The sequence below is a fragment of the Frieseomelitta varia genome, unplaced genomic scaffold, assembly GCF_011392965.1.
Source record: "Frieseomelitta varia isolate USP_RPSP 00005682 unplaced genomic scaffold, Fvar_1.2 scaffold_535, whole genome shotgun sequence".
NCBI classification, from domain to species: Eukaryota; Metazoa; Arthropoda; class Insecta; order Hymenoptera; family Apidae; genus Frieseomelitta; species Frieseomelitta varia.
This window is the reverse complement of record NW_025110296.1, coordinates 263,487-283,962: the sequence shown is the minus strand read 5'-3', so window position 1 is coordinate 283,962 and position 20,476 is coordinate 263,487. Positions and strand designations below refer to the sequence as shown.

Below are 20,476 nucleotides of genomic sequence, written 5' to 3'. Positions count from 1 at the left end.
GATTCAAATCCAGGGAACGAGCAGACCATGCAATAGGACCTCCACGACCAANTCCATTTATTTGCAAAGTGTTGATTGAAAAATTGCCTAGCCACTCGGCTAAAATGCGGCGAAGCTCCATCATGCATAAACCTCATACGAAGTCTAATATCGACTGGAACTTCCTCTAATATTTCGTGTAAACGCGTGCTCAAAAAAATCAACGTACTTTGTGCCTGTTAGTTTCCCATCAAGAAAAAAAGGCCCAATTAAAAATTTATCAATTATTCCTGCCCATACGTTTAAACTAAACTGGTGTTGATGTCTTGAATGCACAACAACACGTGAGTTTTCTTCATTCCAATCATGATTATTATGAAAATTGAATGTACCATCCCTGGTAAAACTAGCTTACTAGAGTTTGCTCTGTATTTATATCTCATAAACGAAGACAGATAGGACATACATTTATATGACTCTTTCTCATTATTTTTAGGCGTACAATCAGCTCCCCACAAATTACAAAACACCCTGTATATATATATATATATCTTTTTGATCCTCGAATTTCTACATTACCCATATTATCATCGACTATTGAAAATTACCGTGCACTGTTGTCTCAACAAAAGAAACAGATTTTGTCAATGCGCGTCTGTTTCCAAATAGCAAAATTTCCCTGCGAGAAAACTTTCTCGAGCCACTGTATTTATACACACGCAACGCACGCTTTCGCGGCCGACTGTATCTGGATGTCTCGAGGCGGCCAAATCCCCGCGAGGATTTTTCAAAGTGTCGCGTGGTCCCGTTTCCCGAGTTTGATTTCGCAAGCCAATTATACCGGCGGGTGAGTTTATCGTCAACGCGTTGGCCAACGCGAAAACCGGTGCTGCAAGTATATATCCACGGTGCCACATACAGTCGTGCACGTCGCGTACGTTCGCTATCGATCGTCTCACGATCAAGCCGACGATCGATCCGATCGCGGATAGCTACGTAACGAGGGATCCGAACGGAAGGAGCCTGCTTCTTCGTCCTTTTCTTTCATTCTCCTTCGACTTTTCAGAGGATTACGTTGCATCCCCGCGTGAAAACGTTCGCGTGATTATTCCTCGTTGGGGATTAGACTCGTCGAAGGAGTTGAAGGTTTCGTTGACGCGGCGTATACCATCCTCGTAATTCATTTTATATTTTAGTTTAACCTCTTGCGCTGAAATGAATCTTTGTGCCACGTCGAGGACATTTGGCCAAAAATTGCAGCATTTTCTCAGTTTTTAAGTATATTGAAATATAATTGAAATATAAATATTTTTATGTTTGTTATATATCATATTTTTATATCTAAGTATATTGAAACAATATTATACAAATATATAAACATAAGGTGAAACAAATGATAAATTTATTGCTTCTTGGTAATTTCTACGCAGTGACATACCGATGAATGAAAAAAAGAAAGCAACGAATTATTTGTATACGTTATGGTCCACAATCAGTTGCCAGAGCAAAAGGTTAATAAATTGCCGTATTTTATGTTCGAACGAGTCGCAGAAATTCGTTCAAAAACGACATTCGACAGAGATTGTACGATTTCTTACGATTTCTCTCCTTTCTTTTCTTTTCTTTTTTTTTTTGTTTGCTTTTCTTTTAATTCAAATAACAATTGCAATTTGAGCGAATAATTGTTTTACGATGCTTGACACTCGTTCCTCCTGTGAATTCGATTTTAAAAGTGCATATATATTCGTGCACACCTGCATTTACATTTCGAGAGAATTTCAAAAATCCTATGAATTTGTTTAACACAGTTCCTTTCATCCGAAGTGTGTTTAAACAAAACTCGAATTGCCTGCGATTCTCAAGTTTAAATCGAAATTATATTCGTACTTTGCTACTAGCTTGATCCAGTTCATTCGCATTTAAACAAACAAACGAACATTACGTTATTTCACTGAATTTTTCAGTTTGCGACAAATTCATATATACGATTGAAAGCGTATATATACGTATCGTTCGTGCAACGTGAAATGGAATATCGACAAAACACACAATTTTTATAGTAACAGCGAAGATCATGTACTTTATATTCTCCGCTAAATATAAAGTAGCTGCCCGACGAGAATTTCAAAACTTTCGTATCTTTCGTGAAATTCCCAGAAGATTCCCTTCGCTTATGTTAGACCCAAGTTACAAGGATAATACCTTGTCGATACGTCACGTCCTCTTTGAATTTTCACGTCAATCTATTATGAACTTCGAATATAAACGAACTCTGCCTTCTCAACTTCTATTAGAACACGATCTTGAGTGTAATGGTTCGATTTAATGTCTTTATCTGTTATCGTCATTCTACCATGAGAACGTGCGATTTATCTATTAATTTCACTTGTATATTTGCTTTCGTTCTATCCTATCTAAGAATTATTCAATTAATAAGTTAATTTATCTACACTAATATACATTATATACATATTAATTACTTATCTATACTAATCTACACTATATGTATTAATTAAATAAACACTTGAATAAGTATATTAAAATATATTAAAAATAAAGTATATAAGTATATTAAAAATTAAATTAAACACTTGAAAAAGTATATTAATTAATATACTTAAAATATCAAAGTATATTAATTAATACACTTGAAATATCAAAGTAAATATACTTAAAAGTATATTAATTATATTTAAATATATTTAAAATACATAAAGTATATTAATTATATTTAAATATATTTAATATATTTACCAAAGTATATTAATTAGTATACTTAAAATACACGATATTAATCAATATACTTAAAATATACTTAAAAAACTTATATTAATTAAATTTACTTAAATACTTAACTAAGTTAATCATTTAATTAATAAATTAATACATAAATAATTTGATGTCAAGGTTTCGTCAGAATGTCAGATAAATTCTTCCGAATGTTTCTCTGCGCGTAATTTATTTTTTATTGGCATCAGGGGGTTGTTGTACTTACGTTGAGTGACGCGGATGCAGGCACGGTGACCATGGCAGGGACGTCGCTACTACCACCCCTCATTCTGCCCCTGTGCACGGCCCACCAGATCGCTCAACAGCGTTACATCAGATCTCTGTCAACAAAGAGAGAGAAAGAGAGAGAGAGAGAGAGAGAGAGAGAGAGAGAGAGCTAGTGCCGCTATGAACGAAAGAGCAAGCTATGTAAACTCGTAATTCGATTCCGGGGGTGAACGCTTCGTCAACGAACGCGTGATCATTCCTCCGTCAATTACGACTAAAGCTCGCAAATAGTTTAAGTCATTTATACGAGCAAATTATAGCAATACGGCTCAGGCGGCGATGTGGCGAAGGGTTGTTGTTCTGCTTCCTTTCTTTTTTAAGGGTGAGCAAGCTCGCAAGGGATGAATTTTGGGATTTGACTGCTTCAACTGTTTACGAAAGTTAAGGAGTACTTTCGACTTTCAACATTTGTGACATTTTTATTTGTTTAATTAGCTTTTAGAGCTTCATAAGAGACGAATTTCTCTCTTTTGCTTACTAATTAAATATACTAACTTATTAGTATATATATATATATATATATATATATATACTAACTTAAAAATAAATATACTTAATAATAAAGTAACCATCATCGCTATAATATATAAATATACTAACTTATTAGTATATTTAATATATATATAGTGTATATTAGTATATAAAGATTAGTATATATAAAGTAATTGATACGTATATTAGTATAGATTCTTTCAGTACTTCACTGTTTCGACGAATATTTTTTAACTCCTACTATTATCGAATTATCGTATTATTATTACTCTGGTATTATTGAATCACTGAGGATCGTTGCAACATGAAACTACATTATTGAGATTTATAATTGATATTATTACTAGATTGTAGATATCTGCATGAACATGATTAAAAGAAAGAAAGAAAGGAGAATTTGAAATAGAAGGTTTAGAATTGTTCTTTATATATTGTGTGATATACAAGATAAAAGATGAACGTTTATCACAGCTGTATGAACACTTGTAAACTTGTGATGCATATAGAAATTACTCGATCGGTTACAAGTGAGATCAGATTAAACTTTCATAATAAAAATGATCAGAAGCTTTCAAACAGAGATTTTTATAGCTACGACGAAGATAAAACGCACCACCGGTTCTAACGAAAAGGAATCGCCTCGTTCGATGCTTTCCGTTGCCACGTTTCGCGCGAAACGCTGACAAAAAGCAAGCACACTTTGGAGAAACGCTTCTCGAAATTAACGAGATCGTTCACTGATGCGTTTACGCGGCAATTTGCAGCGGCTGTTGGAACCACGGTCGCTAAACAGATCGGATTTTAACCCCGAACAATCTTCGCAGCACGTGCGCGCCGTCACTTTTGCATAAATGAAACCGCGTTAAGCGGATTGAAAAGCACGGCGTCGCGACGCGAGTTTCCCCAGGACGAAAGTTCGTTAGCCAGAGGGAGGAAATTCCAGGAAATCTAGACGAGTAAACATCGTTAAAAATTTCGCGTCGACTCGCGAAAACACGGGCATCGTCGGCGCGGAAACGCGCGATACTCTCGCCAACACGGTACGCGATGGAAACTTACTTATATCGTTTTAATACTCGCGTATTTATGTTTACAACGACACTAGAGAAAACTGATTTCCACGAATCAAATCGACGAGTCGATTTCCAATTTGAATAATAGAAATAAATCATATTCCGTTATAACACGTATTATTTTTATCGAAATGATTTTACGAATGTTTTAAAAATTGTTTCTAACTAGTTAGTGATATCGTTATGAAAAATAATACAAACCGAATCGACCGATTTCGCTGAAAAAATTGAAGTGAAATTAATTACGTTAATTCGAATACGTTTCCTTTCAATACACAGTTCAACAATCATCACGATTTCAAATTGCGTCGCAACCTGAAACGTCACTTCACACAGTTAAAAGTGTCCCCTCCGGCGTAACTCTACCATAATTACAAGCCATAATTCATCGAATAAAACGATACACGGCTACGTCCCCAGGCTAAATGAAGATTAACCTCCCTATTAATTTGCGGCGATAGACTAAGTTGTTGGACAATTAGCCTAACGACATGCTACAAGTTACGAAAAAAAAAAAGAAAAAACTGATTTACAAATTCGCCAAACGAACGCGAATCGCGATCATTGTTAATTAAGTTAATGGCCATGGGACACGGTTGCCATTAAGGTGGCTGAAATTGGTTCTTCGCGGCGCCATTATCTCGGACCAATTTCCGCACACTGGCATCTCACCACCGGTATAAATAAAATCCTGCGAAAATTATCTGGCTCATTTTCTTAATTGACACGTGTTCGCGCAATTACTTTGATAAAGCTAAGTACATTTGCAAACAGGTACCAAGCCTGTTTAAGTCTGTAGTAACATAGAAGATGTTCCTTCGAAATAAAAGAATTACGATCGCGTGAAATTGAAGAATTTTGTAATTAATGCTTGTAATTAATTCATTTTGTCAAATTAAGTGTTAAGTTAAGTATTCAGAAATTTTTCAAATTTTTATCAATCCTCCCGCAGTTTCGTGTGGATCATTTTCATTTATCTTCTATTATTATAATTTCAATGTTGCTTTGTAATTAATCTAAGTCTTAAAATGCGAGTTTTAAGTATTATGACGAACTTGATTGTTGAGATATTATATATATATATCAAGTATTTGAAAAACTTCGAACATCCGTCTAGTTTTGAAGCTAAAAAGACAATTCTAGCAACATGAGATTTATATTTCATTCAAGCATGCAACTTATTCCTTTAATGAAACAACGACAGCCAACGTGCATAATATCTCCATTCTTGTGTCTTAATAGTCACGTTCCACTCAATGTTCCATTCTCTGTCACCTGCCACAATACATACATACGTTCCATAGTACCTTCCTTTTCATCATTCCACACTTTCTTTCTCTTTCTTACACGCTGGAACGATTTCTTCCCTTCTCTAATTCACGTTCTCTCTTTCATTCAACAATTCAGTCAGTTCGTTCTCCCTCTTTCTCACTCTAACGCGCTATCCACGATGGTGTCCTCGTCTGATCGTCTCTCCTTCTTCAACGTACACGTCGTTCCCACTCTGACAGACTTGCCTGCACAGTCTTTTTTTCTCCACTCTCCTCGTTCTCTCACAGTATCATGTATCGTTCCTTCTATCTTTGTCTCCGTTCGTCTCCTCAGTTTACTTGTGTCCTTCTCTATGTTCCACGGAACAACACTGTTCCCCCCTATCTCTGTCGTTCTTAACTCACGTCACGTAGGTTTTTTTTGCTACTCTAACCTCTCTCCCGCTCCTTATACCTTTCATCTTCGTCTGTTGCTCAATGCCTCTACGTAGCCCTCACCTTTTCTCGCACCCCTGCTCCGAATATCTTCTGTCTCTTCTCGCTTTCTAATGTTTCTGTGTGTATATATTTGTCCTCCTCCTGTTTTCTCGCCCCGAGCGTTCTCTGTTCTTTGTCTGTTCTGCCCTCTCGAACATTTTCTGTCTCTGTCCACTCGTCGACGCTTCCACGTACATTCCTGCTCTCTCTCTCTCTTTCTCTATTATTTTCTAATCCTCTCGCTTCAAATATCTTCTGTTTCATTCTCCTGTTCCGAATATATCTTTCATCTTTGTTTGTTCCTTCCTTCTTCCATCTTCGTCTGTTCCTTAGCGTTTTTTTTTTTTTCATCTTCATCCGCTCCGACTTCCCACACACGTACCTTCATCTTTCTCTCACTCTCTCGCTCGCTCCGAGTATCTTCCACCTTTGTCCATTCTTTATTCGTTCCACATATCTACATCGTTTCTCCTTTTCTCGCTCGCTTCCCTTTCTTCTCACGCTTCTCTCCTTCTCCAACGAATCGGTTCCCAGACGTTAATCCTCGTTCGTCGAATTCGTTCCCCGTCCCGGGTTCCTCTTTGTCGGTTCCACGGAACCAGAGTGAACGCGAAGACGGTGGAGAAAACGGGTTCTCGTCGCACGCTCGCTGCGTGGCCCACCCACCGCAATAAGTTCCACCCGCCCACGTTACCTCTCACGCACTTCTGCCGCGCGATCATCCGTTGCGAATTGGAAAGCAGGCGCGTCGCTTATCTCGCTCCGGGATCTCCCTCCGTGAGTAGCCACGAGAGAGAGAGAGAGAGAGAGAAAGAGCTTTCTTTCTCACAATCAGATCTCGTTTCTTTCTGATTTTAGGCTCTAACAGGGCGAAAAAACGCACTTGGAGCACGAGTTTCCATTTGGAGGTGGAAAGATTTTTTTATTCGAAATTCGCGACTTTTTCAGTTGAGATTTCGAAGAAAATTTTTGAAGACGCGCAGGACAAGTTAATTACCATTGCGATATTTGTGACTGTAGTCTGTTAGTTTCAATGGCGGAGGATTAACATCTTGCCACGCACGTCGAGAATCATTTGTCCGAAATTGGCAAAATTTTCTCACCTTTGAGTATATTTAAATGTAACTCAGACAAAGCAAAATGATAAGTTGATTACTTCTTGATAATTTCTATCCAGTGATGTCATACCGACGAGTTTAAAAGAAGAAGAAAGCGACGAATTATTGTATATGGTTCGGTCGCTCGTTATGGTCCGCGAACCAGTTGCCCAGCGCAAGGGGTTGACAAATTGAAATTAACAAATCGGTGACGACGCGATGGAATTTTCGTTCGATAAGATTTTGAAGAGAATGAGAAAAGAACTGAATTTTGGGGTTGTGGGATAATAAATTACTGATATTTGCAACCGAGATCATTTCATTTCGACGATAAAGGATTCATGAATCGAGATTGGGTGACGATGTGGCGGAATTTTTATTCGACACTTAGTTGAGATTTCGAAGGAAATAAGAAAAGAAGGAATGAAACTCAATTTTGGGTTCTAGGATAACAAATTACTGACATTTAGTAAGATCGAGAGGATTTACTGTGGATTTAGTTTGGATAATATTCACTGCATCGTGTCTTTTGCTAACCTTGCAAATTAATTTCGCCTACTTTTGTTAATCCTGAATATTACATGTACGATTCAAGTGGTTTCATATTTAAATATCGAATTTCAATATCGATCACACTTCGAACATTATAATGACTTGGTGCGAATTATTCTTGTAAATAAACTATAGTGAGTATCTTGCGTGAAACATTTTTCAAAACTTCGTCAAAGTTGAGATGCCATTTTCACACGCGCGCTACAAAAATATAAATTTCGATAAAGGAAAAAAAAAACGAGACTCGTAATTGCATCAGAGTGAAATTTAAACGCTTCTTTCCAACGTTAACACCGTACTCGATAATCGTATTCACATAATTATCTTAATTGAGAGATCCGTTTGTATCGCAAGTTGCCCGACAATATGAACGATGAGTTCGATCACAGGTTCCATTAATTCCCTTTAATACATTTTCACGCATACTTCATCCTGTCGACCAGTATCATCAATATCGTCAAAAGAAATCCCAAGAAATTCGCTTCGTTGTGTTCTCTATAATTTTATAAAATTCAAAGCGCAACGAGAACAAGAGCAACGCGGTAGAGACTCTCTCGAAAATAATAACAAAAAGCTACGTTCCAAGCACCGAAGATGGGGAATGAACTTTCAAAGCTGTCAGTCAAACTTCCCTCACTTTCTTCTCGATGGAGGGTGGAAAAGATTTTCTTGGCACGCTTTTTCAAACAAGGACCAAGAATCGATTTGCAAGAGAGGTCCCTCCGTCTCTTGTCCTTGAACTCTCTCCGCCTCGGTGTACACTTCCTCGCGGTCGTTGTTTCCTCGACTTCCACCGCCAGTCAAGCGAATCGTACTCGTGGTCGGAAGCTTTATTGTGATCCGCGAGCGAACAAAGGCTCCACTCATCGGCCGCCCGTGAACCTTGACGAACGATCACGTCGAATGGACGTTCGTCTAGCCGAGCCGTTCCAATTCAATTAAGACAGAGCTTCTGTTTCGTATCGTTCCTTCGAGTCCAAGAAATCTCGCGTACAGAGACGATCTTGTCTGTCTTTCTCTCCTCCTCTCTTTGGAGCGTGTTTCTTCGACGAACGAGCGAAAGATATCGAAACGGATATCTTTCGTTGATTCTTCAATATCTCGCGCTCGAGTCGGTCCTTCTTTCTCGAAGATTTTTCTTACATTTGACGTCTCTAATTAAATCAGGATAAGATTGTGCGACATCTTTCGTTGATCCTTCAATATCTCGTTTTTCAACTCTTCTCGTCGATTATCTTTAATTAATATTTTCCTATTAAAGATTTCTAATAATTACAATTCTAAATTATTATTAGAAATAATTCCTTTAATTTCCTAATTAAAAATTGTGTTTAGCGTTGGAGAAAATGTTTTCTTTCGGTGTACTCTTTTACTCCTTTTTTTAATATATTGAAATATTTACGATCAATCCTCGCAGAGAATTACGAAGCAAATCGCGTTGGCGTGTAACATCCAATAGAGGTTATTTACTGTGAACACGCGAACGTGAATATTTAAATGCGACAATTAATAAATGAAAGTTACTTACACTTGTATCTTTCCAATCTGCGAAGTTTAGATTAGATTAAATTTCGATTTGTCGAGCTGAGGAGATGTTTAACCATTCGCGCTGGCAACTGACTGCGGACCATAACGAGTGACCAGACCGTATACAATAATTCGTCGCTTTAAACTCGTCGGTGCGATATTATTGAGAAGTAATAAATTTATTATTTGCTTCGCCTATTTTGTTTTACTGAAATATACAATTTTTACTTATTATAACATGTTATGCTAAAATATATATAATATAATATGTAATATAACACAATCTATGTTATGCCTATATTCTAGTTAAATACATTGACATTTAGTGTGTTTATTGTTAAATTATATTACAGATTGAAGCTGTATTAACTTTTGAATAAAATAAAATTTTCTACAGTGTCAGAAAACGACGTTACTTATAGGTGTCCTTAACCGCTTGCGCTGGCAACTGATTGCGGACCACAACGAGTGACCAAAACCGTATACAGTAATTCGTCGCTTTTTTTTCGAACTCGTCGATATCATATGACATCACTGGATAGAAATTATTGAAAAATAACAAATTTATTATTTGCTTTACCTAAATATACTTTTAGAAACTGAGAAAATATTACAATTTTGGGACAAAAAATTCTCGACGTGGAGTGCGTGGCACGTCACTCCAGCGCAAGAGGTTAAGTAACTTTAGTTTTAGTTAACGTCGCGACACTAGCGCCACGTGACTCCTAACTACTAGCAAATAAAGCGGCGAACAGCGAAATGAAATATGTACTGCAAAATGTACAGCAAAGTAAAGTGTACAGTACTGTGAAAAGTATTATCAACGAATGATTCAGATTTACAATCTGACAATTCCACGAAAACCGATTCGTGCTACTTTTGAATATCTTTGAATCGAACTCGTCTGTACGATATCACCGGATAGAAAGTAATCATTATTGACAAGTAATAAATTTTATTATTTGTCTTGTTATACTTAAATATATTTAAAACTGACAAAATATTGCAATCTTGAGACAAAAAAAGTTCACTCCAGCGCAAAAGGTTAAAACGCGTTTCTCATTAATAACGTGAAATTTACGAAAGAAAAATTTCTTCTTACGCTTCCAGTGATTCTTCATTATCATTCGGATCGTGATTCGACGTAACCGTACGGTTTTCCGCCGGTTGGCTTCGCGAAATCATGGCCGATCCGAAACGATAACACGACGCTGCCCTAATGAGAGGCGCACGGCCTCTCGGATCGGATAAAGGGCATCGGGGTTCGTGGATCCGCAGTGGCACGACCGCACGCCATAAAAGCGCTCTCTCTATATTTAGCCACGGTTCCTCATGTGTGTTCCCCACCTACGTGGCCGGCACTCGCACGTGTTTTACGACTCTGCACGCCACTGATCCCCGGACACCCGCCACGATTCGCCTTCGCACTGTGCCAACCCTCTGCCACCCCTTTGCTGCCACTCGGCACCTCGCTATCGCTCCATTTCCTCTCAAAGGCGATAACCATGTTTCGTTTCTCGTTTGCCACCGCCACCGCTGACGATACACACTCGGATCGATCAGCGAGCGCAGCGAACGCGCACACGTGTGTCGAGCTTTCTCCATAGAAATTTGAAGAGAGATCGAGAGAGAGGATTGGCATTTGTCCTCGAGCGAGATTTTTAATAAGAATTCACTGACTTGCTGCGACGAAGTTTATCGTAGGTGGAGGATTTTCTTTCGGGAAGATGGAAGCTCTTTTTCTTTTTTTGTTCTTTCTAGCGTTTCGAGAAACTTCTTTTAATGAGATTTTTTGCTATTCTTTCTCTTGAACTTTCCTTTCGAAAGTTTTCGCAAAGTTTTCCATTCTTCCCCGAAGAAGAATCAGCATTCTCTTTTGTTCATCCTCCTCAACTCAATTGTAGCTGTTGGAACGAGATGAAACTTGACGAAAGATTAGAAATCATTATTCCGCTTCTTCGTCCGTACAAGAAATTCGTTGAGAAATTTTACTCGAGAACCTTTGTTTTTTTACTATCGTAAAGTTTCATAAATTCTTTCCCAAGAGTGAACATTCTCTTTTGTTCATCCTTCTCAACTCGATCTGTAAGAAGGCATCTGTAAGTGCTGTAAGAACGAGAAGAAACTTGACAAAAAAAATTGCAAATCAATTCTAAAGCTACTTCTCCGCGAGAATTTCATCCGAAAGCATTTATTTTACTATCGTAAATTTTATTTAACGAAAAATAATCCCAGGATCGCGTGTAAACGCGCGTGTAACTGAAAATGGTGAATTAGCGACGAAGCTGATCTACCCCCCCTGTCATTAATCGCTCTGGATCGAAAGCTCAAGGAGCGGCGGTCGCCTCGACGTGAATAATCGCGTTAACGACACGACACGTTGACTGGCACGGTCCATTAATCGTTACCAGAGCAAACGTTACGCCCGTTGCAGCAGACTTATTAATTCAACCGTCGATCGATTGTCAAATGGACACGCCAGGCTTGTTCAATAAAGATCGATCTCGCCTCCAAGTTCTGTAATTTATCGTCCCGCCGAAACGTCTTTGTTTATTCTATTTAAGTGTACGAGTGGAAGAACGATGAAAGATGTACAACACGCGAATTATACACACTGTTCGAGCGTCAGTCAAGCGCTTTCAACATCATCAGAATTAAACGAAAAAGAATCGAAAAGTGAAGTTTGGTCACTTTGATCTACCAACCCTTCATAATCCAACTACCATGGATTTTTATGTATTTATAGGAAATTTCAAAGTGCAACGCAGCAGAGAAACGCTGAATGAAAAAAAATATAAAATGCACGCGAGGCACAATGTTCTCTCAATAAGACGGTTCTCGATAAAAGGTTCAATTTTTTTTTTTTTTTTTTTTTTTTTGTTTAATTGCGTTGCCGAAAATGAATTTGCTTAAAACTTCGAGTTACCTAAGATCTGTCATAATCTAACGATAAGTCTAGTGAATCGTCGAAGGAATCGTTCAAAGATTCTTTTTCTAAATAGGCGAACGATGTTCGAGTTGTACGATTTTTGCAACATATTGTCGCGTTGTGTCCGAGCAGGTTTCGGTCGCGAAAGGTCAAAGTTATCGGTGAAACTCCTAATTATCCTAAAAAGGTGGGACTGGAATGTCGCGGTAAGTCGGTTACATTGGAAATGTCGTTCACCTTTGCATAAGAGACGGCAAATTACGTTTCTGACCCAGTTGCACGGCGCGGAGAAACGCTCGTCGCAGACAATAATTGCAGAAACACGCGGCGGGGGGGAAGTAACCGGCGTCGAAAAAGAAAAAAAAAAAAAGAAAAAGAACCGGTATACCGGCCCCTCGCGTGTAATTACGACTGGTTTCAGAAATGAAACGTGGCTCGTTAACATTCTGCCAAGTTCAATTTCCATTATCGCGTCAATTGTGAAACGCGGCGATAACCATTCCGCTTAATAAACGATCGTCCCTGGCGTACGTAAAATTATTCAATAAAAATAAAACTCCACGACGATTATAACGAAATTGTAATTTCCAACTCTTTCGAGGACACCTTTGGGTGTAAAAAAATCCTCTCGTGGAATTGTCAAATAATTTTGCGATTTTATTCTCTTTTCTAACTTGGAGTTGGAATTTTATTTAATTAATTATATAATTTCATAAATATAATATAAATATAAACATAAATATAATATAATATTGTCAAATAATTTTGCGATTTTATTCTCTTTTCTAATTTGGAGTTGGAATTTTATTTAATTAATTATATAATTTCATAAATATAAATATAAATATAAACATAAATATAATATAATACAAATATAAACATAAATATAAATATAATATAATATAAAATAAATATATTATTATAATTTTATAATTATAAATATAATATAATACAAATATATTATTATAATTTTATAATTATAGATATAATATAATATTAATATAAATATATCATTATAATTTTATAATTATAGATATAATATAATATTAATATAAATGTATCATTATAATTTTATAATTATAAATATAATATAATATAAATATATTATTATAATTTTATAATTATAAATATAATATAAATTTAAATATATCATTATAATTTTATAATTATAAGTATAATATAATTTTGTTATATTTTATAATTGGCAGATTCGTTCGACAAACTCTTCCGAGAAATACCAAAATTATAGTTTAATTCCAAAATTATTTTTTTTTAAATGAGAATCGAATCGACGATCGTGCAAGATCACTCGAGGTTAGATTTTAATTTAAATCTTGAATACGTGGTGAGAGGAAAAACGACGTGATTGAGGAAACTAAATCGTGAAAAGAAATCTTCAAGCCGAGTACTACTTTAAATTACACGCCGATCGAACGATACGTGACTTGCTGCTCGTTCCCGAGAACGAGTAACTATACCGATGTGCCACGCGAGCCACGTAATATTTCACGGTCTTCGTTAGGTTTGATTTTTAGAGAAGATTGGAAGCGAATCGTAGGTTACTTGGTAGATAGGAATGCACGACCAACGACTTTGAAACCGCGGTTCGATATCGATTAAATGCCACACTGGAAAGGTTAGCCCGACCTCCATCTTGATACTGCGGATTACTAGCTTAGCTTCTAATACCAAGGTCACAATTCGGCGACAATTTGCATAAAAATTTCACGACCGACCTATAGATCCGACATTCGACATTTCCACGCTCGACATAAATAAGTTCTAGGAGTATAGGAAATGTTAACGTCAAAATCAATGATTTATGTATATTATGTAACTTTCACTGAACGAAAAGTTAAAAGGAACCACAGGAACAAACGAATTTTCCTCAATTACGTTAAAATCTTGTTGAAATATAATGAAAGAATTGTCGCAATCAACGCGAGAGAGTGAAATTTTTCTACACTGCATTCTAACCAAGAAGTATCCGCCGAGTTTCCGAAGGGAAATATTGATTAAATGCGGAGAGGAAAGAGTAGAAGGAGAATAGAGGGAACAAGGGAATAAAAGGAGACAAATATAAACGATACTGGCCACGTTAACCAAGGATTCAATTCAATGAAATCTCCTTCAGAAACTTCCATCGTGTCACGAACTTTTAATCCGTGCAATCTTACCTTCGACGATTCTCTTCTGTCCAATTATTTAAACAATTTTTGTTTAAACATAAATTTTTCGAGCATTAATCACGTTAGAAAATTGATACGCTACTTGTGCTACGAATGTTCCGAAGTTTTTACGCATCGAAATAATTGTACCGACTAAATGACAAAATTTTCCGTAATAACGAGTAGTATGTTCAACGTAGAAATATTTCCGCGAAACTTTCGCGTAAATCCAAAAAGAACGGCGTTCGTACTTCAAGAGTGGCAAAGGAAAAAAGAACAGAAAATTCATTTAAATCCACGTCACCTGCTCGAGCACCCTCCACCCTAAAGATTGAGCCAGCGCTCGAGGCGTCGACCGCTGACCCACATATCCGAAACAGCCTCAAAAAACATCAACATCCACCCCTCCTTTAACTCCATTTCCCTCCAACAACGATTTCACTACTTTCAATCTCGAAAAATCAACAAAACTCTACAAAAAAGTCTCACCCCGCTGTGTCGCCAAATATATAGGGTTTCACCCACTTTCCTTTAACTCCCCAATTTGTGGAACGTTCAGTTTCAACCTTCGAGGAACAGAAATGATTCGATCACGAAACGCACGTCGAAACTCCACCCTTCTTTAACGACAATTCCCTTCAATTTAATTACCAACAGCTAATCAGCAAACAGAAAAAAAAAATCCACCGTCACTGTATATTTTTCAAACACACGTTACCCCATCCACTCTTCCTCAACGTCACTTCTCTGCGATCGACTTTTCAATTGTGTTAACCGTTCTACTGTTTCTTCAACCTTCGAGGGAAAAATTCCATAAATGCAACCCTCACTTTCGTCCAATCCATTCCTCGAGAGACCTACATCACCCAGTATCGCGACGATATTGTCAAACCCACCCTTTCCTAACCTCACTTTTTACCTCTCTCGACTCGTGCATTAGAGCCCCGCTGGCCTAATTTCATAATCCCAAGAGACCAAGGAAACGGGGGAAAGGGATGAAAAGAAACAGAAGCAGGAAACAGGAAATCCGCCATCTCGAAACCGCGTTTCTCGAAACACGCGTTTCAAAAGCAGAGCAACGCGCATCCACCGAAACGATCGTCGGCGTTTCAGCTGAGTCAGTCAGCGGAAACCCCCCCACATTTCGGCCGCGCCGAATCAGCGCACTCGAGATCGCAGGTGGGTTCGTTCTAATAATTCGTTCGCGTTCGTCTTTCGCGATCGTGTCTCACCTTGACGACGACCCGTTTAGCCGCACTTCAGGGCGCTATCGATCACCACGCTCCACCCACGAAAAATCCCTGCGGCGTTGGAGAGTTGCCGCGTGCAGGCTCTGAACACTCTGGCTCCTCTTCGCTTGCGATAGGTCGCGGTCGCGGTCGTCACGTGACGCGCAGGGTGCACCGACTGACACGATTACTCCTCACAGTCCGCGTCGCTGTCGCCAACACAACAACCACGCCGCGATTCGCCTTTCACGAATCTCGAGTAGTCCGACGATACTAGCTAACTAGCTAGAAACAAGAGCACGGTTTATTGTTAGTATTTGGCTGACCGCGAGAAATACTCTGAGAGCGTAATACTGATGAGCGAGTCGTAATCTGTTCTCTTCACTTTCGAGGGTGAGAACGTAGCGAACGGAATAAGTGTTCACGTCGCCGATTCGAATCAACCGGAAGAGAAAGCTCCAAACACAGTTGCTCGCTCAACCGTGAACCTCCTCGCTACGTTTCCACCCTCTTTCGAGGCGAGATTTCCTACGATCGTCAGACGAAAGCACGCTCCTGTTCTCCTACACGGGGAGCGTGCCTATCTCCATGTTGGAAATCCTACCTGGCCAGAGAGGAAGATAGAGAAAGAGAGAGAGAGAGAGCAAACACCAGAGATAATAAAAAAGGTAGAACACTCTTGTTAACACGCGTTGGTTTCGCGAACCGGGGCAAAAGTCCGACGCGGTCTCGTCGCAGCGTGTGTGCACACGGCGAAGCGTGCGTCCTCGTTTTCCACGGCGACGGGCACGCAAGCGCAGCCGGCCGTCGTCCTAACCTCTACCACTCGATAAAACTCGAGTCCTCGAGATGTGTGTGCCTCTCCTCTCTCTCTCTCTCTCTCTCTCTTTCGTCGCGTTACGTCAGCGTACGTGTTGCGTCAGCGGGGGGACGCGTGCGCGCACGTGGTGGCCCGTCGTCGGCACAACCAGCTACGTCGTCCTCGGTTTCTGCGTGCACGCACCCGACAGAGTTGTTGTTTGCTTGCTATCTCGGCTGCAAGAGGGACGGACGGTAGAGGGGTTGGATGGTGGTGGTGCTACGTTCGGCTGGTTCTATGGGGGTTGAAACGGTCGTCGCTGCGTGCACGCCTCGAGCTCTCGCGCGGGGGTGGAAGGGGCGTTCGCGTCCGTGCTTTCGTTTTCGTTTCGCAATTTTCGTTCGCGAGCTGTGACTGACAATGAGTGTATGTGTGTGTATGTATGTGGATATGTGTGTGTGTGTGTGTGTGTGTGTGTGTGTATGTATGTGATACAAAGCTCACTGTTATTCCAGAGGAGACGAGAACGAGAGATTACTACTCCTGTAAGGTGATTCTTTTCTAGGTGGTGTCAATTTAGATAGAGTCGCTTATGTCCCTTGACGAGGCAAGACGATGGTTTATTGGACGAGTGGTTTTGTGATTGGTTAATGGTGGTCGAGTGGCGAGTCGAGTTTTGACAATGGCGCGAGTGAACGATTGTTTGTCAAGCTGGCAGGATCGAAAGGGTTGTTGTTGGTCGTAAAGGCCGGCGGTTCAGGTCGTGTTCAAAGTGAATCTGTATCTCACTTGCTTGGAGGAGGTGGCAGAGCTTCCGCGCTCGTGAGAGCGGAATGAAATTTGAAAAGTATGATGTTTTCGTGCGAAACCGAAGGGATTTAAAATAATCTCGTTCCCCTCGGCTAAATGTCACAACAAATACTCCAGTTTCATTGGCGATGGCAAAGAATGATGGCAGAACATTGTGTTTTCAACAGTCGTAAAAGAGAAACCATGGTACTTGATTGAAATAATTGAATGGAAAGTGGCGAAACGAAACGAAACTTATCGTCTAATTATCGTTACTGTTATTCAATTGTGAAATATCGTGTACTGTCAAACATCCGCTCTAGACTACATTACCAAAGAGGTTAATAATGGTTTAGTGAATTCACAAGGACGAATGTCGTTAAATAGTAACGGCATTGTGCCGCGTTGGGAAGGTTAAACAAGCGTTACGCAATTATTTATTACGCCTGCAACGTCGGCGAAACGTTTCGTCGCTGGCATAATCGATTAAACGTTTCGTTCGACGTCAGAATTCCTAACAACCACGCAAACAGACGCAACGGCGGAGTCGGGAAAAGGATTTGAAATAATCGACGAAAGATACATTGTAATACTTTGACAAACTTTCGAAACAGAATGAAACTTGATCCGACACGCGATTTTAAGAACATTTACACCGGAGCAGAAGTAAGTTCAGAGAATTCTCAGAGAATTCTTACGAATTCTAACGTAATAAATTTCGCGCGCCGAAATTATAAACTAAGTTTATTGTTTACGTGTGAAACTCAAACTGACTGAATTTTTATTCTGGGAGTTGAAACTGAAGCTGAAATAGACCTGAAATTGCGAGAATTAGTTGCAAATCGTTTCAAAATGAAGGTTTCGGAGAATTAAATTTTGTAGAAGTTGATTAGCGTACATCGATCGAAAACTGTCATTCGTACGAAAATGAGAACAATCGAGCAGCATATTTAATCGTAATGTTATTATTGATGAAAATGAATTCTACGAGTCAGAGAGTGTCAGAAAGTACTGTGATAAATTATTCAATCGACGGTTGCCTCATAAACGACGGGAAATGATCCGGTGAAAGGGAAAGAGAGCCTAAATATGCAACGCGGACAATCCACCCTCGGTTGAAAGAGAGTCCGCTGTATGTCGGTCGAACTTGCGCAGAATGTTCGAGAATTTTATGAATGGAAAGCTCGCGTTAACGATCCGCCGAAACACCGAGTTCCGATTGAGAAGATCGCGTCGTCAGTTGCATGAATTTCGAGAATTCGCAATCTTCGTCCCACGTCTTTTTATTTTCCACTGTATATTGTCGCTACTTTGGACTTTAGAAATTAGGCTCTAGCTTTAAAGCAGATATGCGCTTGAGATCGAAAATCGTTTAGAAAATTGGGGAAGATTATTCAGTCGTTATTGTCAAGTTGTTACTGTTAAGAAGAATATTAACTTAGAATATTATTTAATTATCAATTAACAGCGATTGTTATTAAGAAGAATGAAAACAATATTTCACGTTGGGGTATAAAAATTAGGGTTTCTCCTGGAGAAAGAATACTTTTCAGTTTATTTCCCGTAAAAAAAGAGCAGAGTTATTTTCAAAGACAAAACCGTGTCAAATCTTCCTATCCTATAAAGAATCTCGAAAATAATAATCGATACAACTACAAGAGGAATATTCATCTGTCGGATGAAAGTCGTCGAAGTTTTGCCAGTCCAACTCTTTAATTCCAAAAACAAAAAAAAAAAAAAAACTCCACTCAGAAGTTTGGAGCATCGTTTTCTGAAACGTGCGAGGATCACAGATTGTTAATTAATAAAAAAATAAAAAAAAGAAAAACCGAAGAAATTAACAACCGAGGAAACTCTCTCTCTCTCTCTCTCTCTCTCTCAGCTTTCTCTCTGTACTGGATGGCTGAAATGTCGCGCAAACTGTATTGAAACGACTGCCAGGATACGGATTGCGTGACTTTTCGACCACCCAGTGTGTGAAACGCAACACCGAAGACCAAGAGGGTTGGCACACCGCGTGTTTGCGATCGATCGCCACCGCTGCTATGGAGATCACGATCGAATCGACGGCGAGAGAGATTTCTGCCGACGAATACCGGAAACAGCGGTGGGGGAGGAACATCGTCTCAGACGACGGAAGTGCGCTCAGCGTGCTGGAGATTGCCTTCGGCGCGGCCCAAGTTTTATGCAGATTGACTGTCGAAAGACTGATAGATTGCGAGTGGAAGGGAAGTTATGGCTTTAAGCACTTGCGTATGAGCTGTCCTAGTAAGCGTAGGTTATGGTTGCGGTGTAATGGCGGTGTACTTACGATAGATAAACTCTTACGTATATATGTGTATATTGTCTTAGTTATACAGAATGTGTTGAAATTTGATTAACTTGGCCAAGGAAATTATTACGATTACGCTGATGAATATTTGAAATTACATTTAATACAGACATCATACAGTGTTTGTATCAATATGATTCCGATACTCATTTTTAGCACTAGGTACTCGCGTCAAAATGATTTATACGAAACGTTTGGATGTATTTATAAAAAGTCTCTGTAATTATTCAAATATTTTAGCGAGCAACTGTGTGTGTGTAAAAACGAGGAGCCTAATTCGTGATACAAGCCAGAGTATTAAATACAATATCTCGTGTTTATATGCGAAATATAAAAGGACGATCGGTCCTGGATGACACTCGGGATATCGATTAAATACGCAAGGGGCCTATGTACCGCCAGCACGTATCCCAAAAGGTCCAACAATATTAATGATAAATAATAATATTAATACCTAGATAATACGATATTGTATAGAATAATTCCGAGCGTGAGATAATTATTAATGGAAGAAGTTAGTAATTGAATTGAACGAAATAAAAAGAACTTCTACATATACATATATACGTGTGTACTCTTTCATTAAATACAGGTTTAAAATACGTAAGTTCAAAATCGAATCGAAAATTGAATTGATTCCTTCTCAATCATCACCATCCCTCTGCGACGTACCAAATTCCTCAACAGCCAAATTACCTCGCCATT

The 20,476-nt window shown here is 38.9% G+C and overlaps 1 protein-coding gene across 1 annotated transcript in view; it reads right to left on the bottom strand.

Moving 5' to 3' along the window:
- The window catches only part of LOC122533534 (ras-related protein Rab-37-like), a 146,858-nt gene extending 130,251 nt beyond the window's left edge, over positions 1-16,607 (bottom strand). The window contains exons 1-3 of the mRNA XM_043663351.1: positions 16,456-16,607; positions 15,855-16,136; positions 2,975-3,089 (exon numbers count right to left, since the gene is read on the bottom strand). Of these exons, the coding sequence (XP_043519286.1) occupies positions 2,975-3,037 (63 nt within the window). The 5' untranslated portion in view covers positions 3,038-3,089; positions 15,855-16,136; positions 16,456-16,607. The remainder of the gene's footprint in view (positions 1-2,974; positions 3,090-15,854; positions 16,137-16,455) is intronic.
- Positions 16,608-20,476: the final 3,869 nt, after the last annotated feature.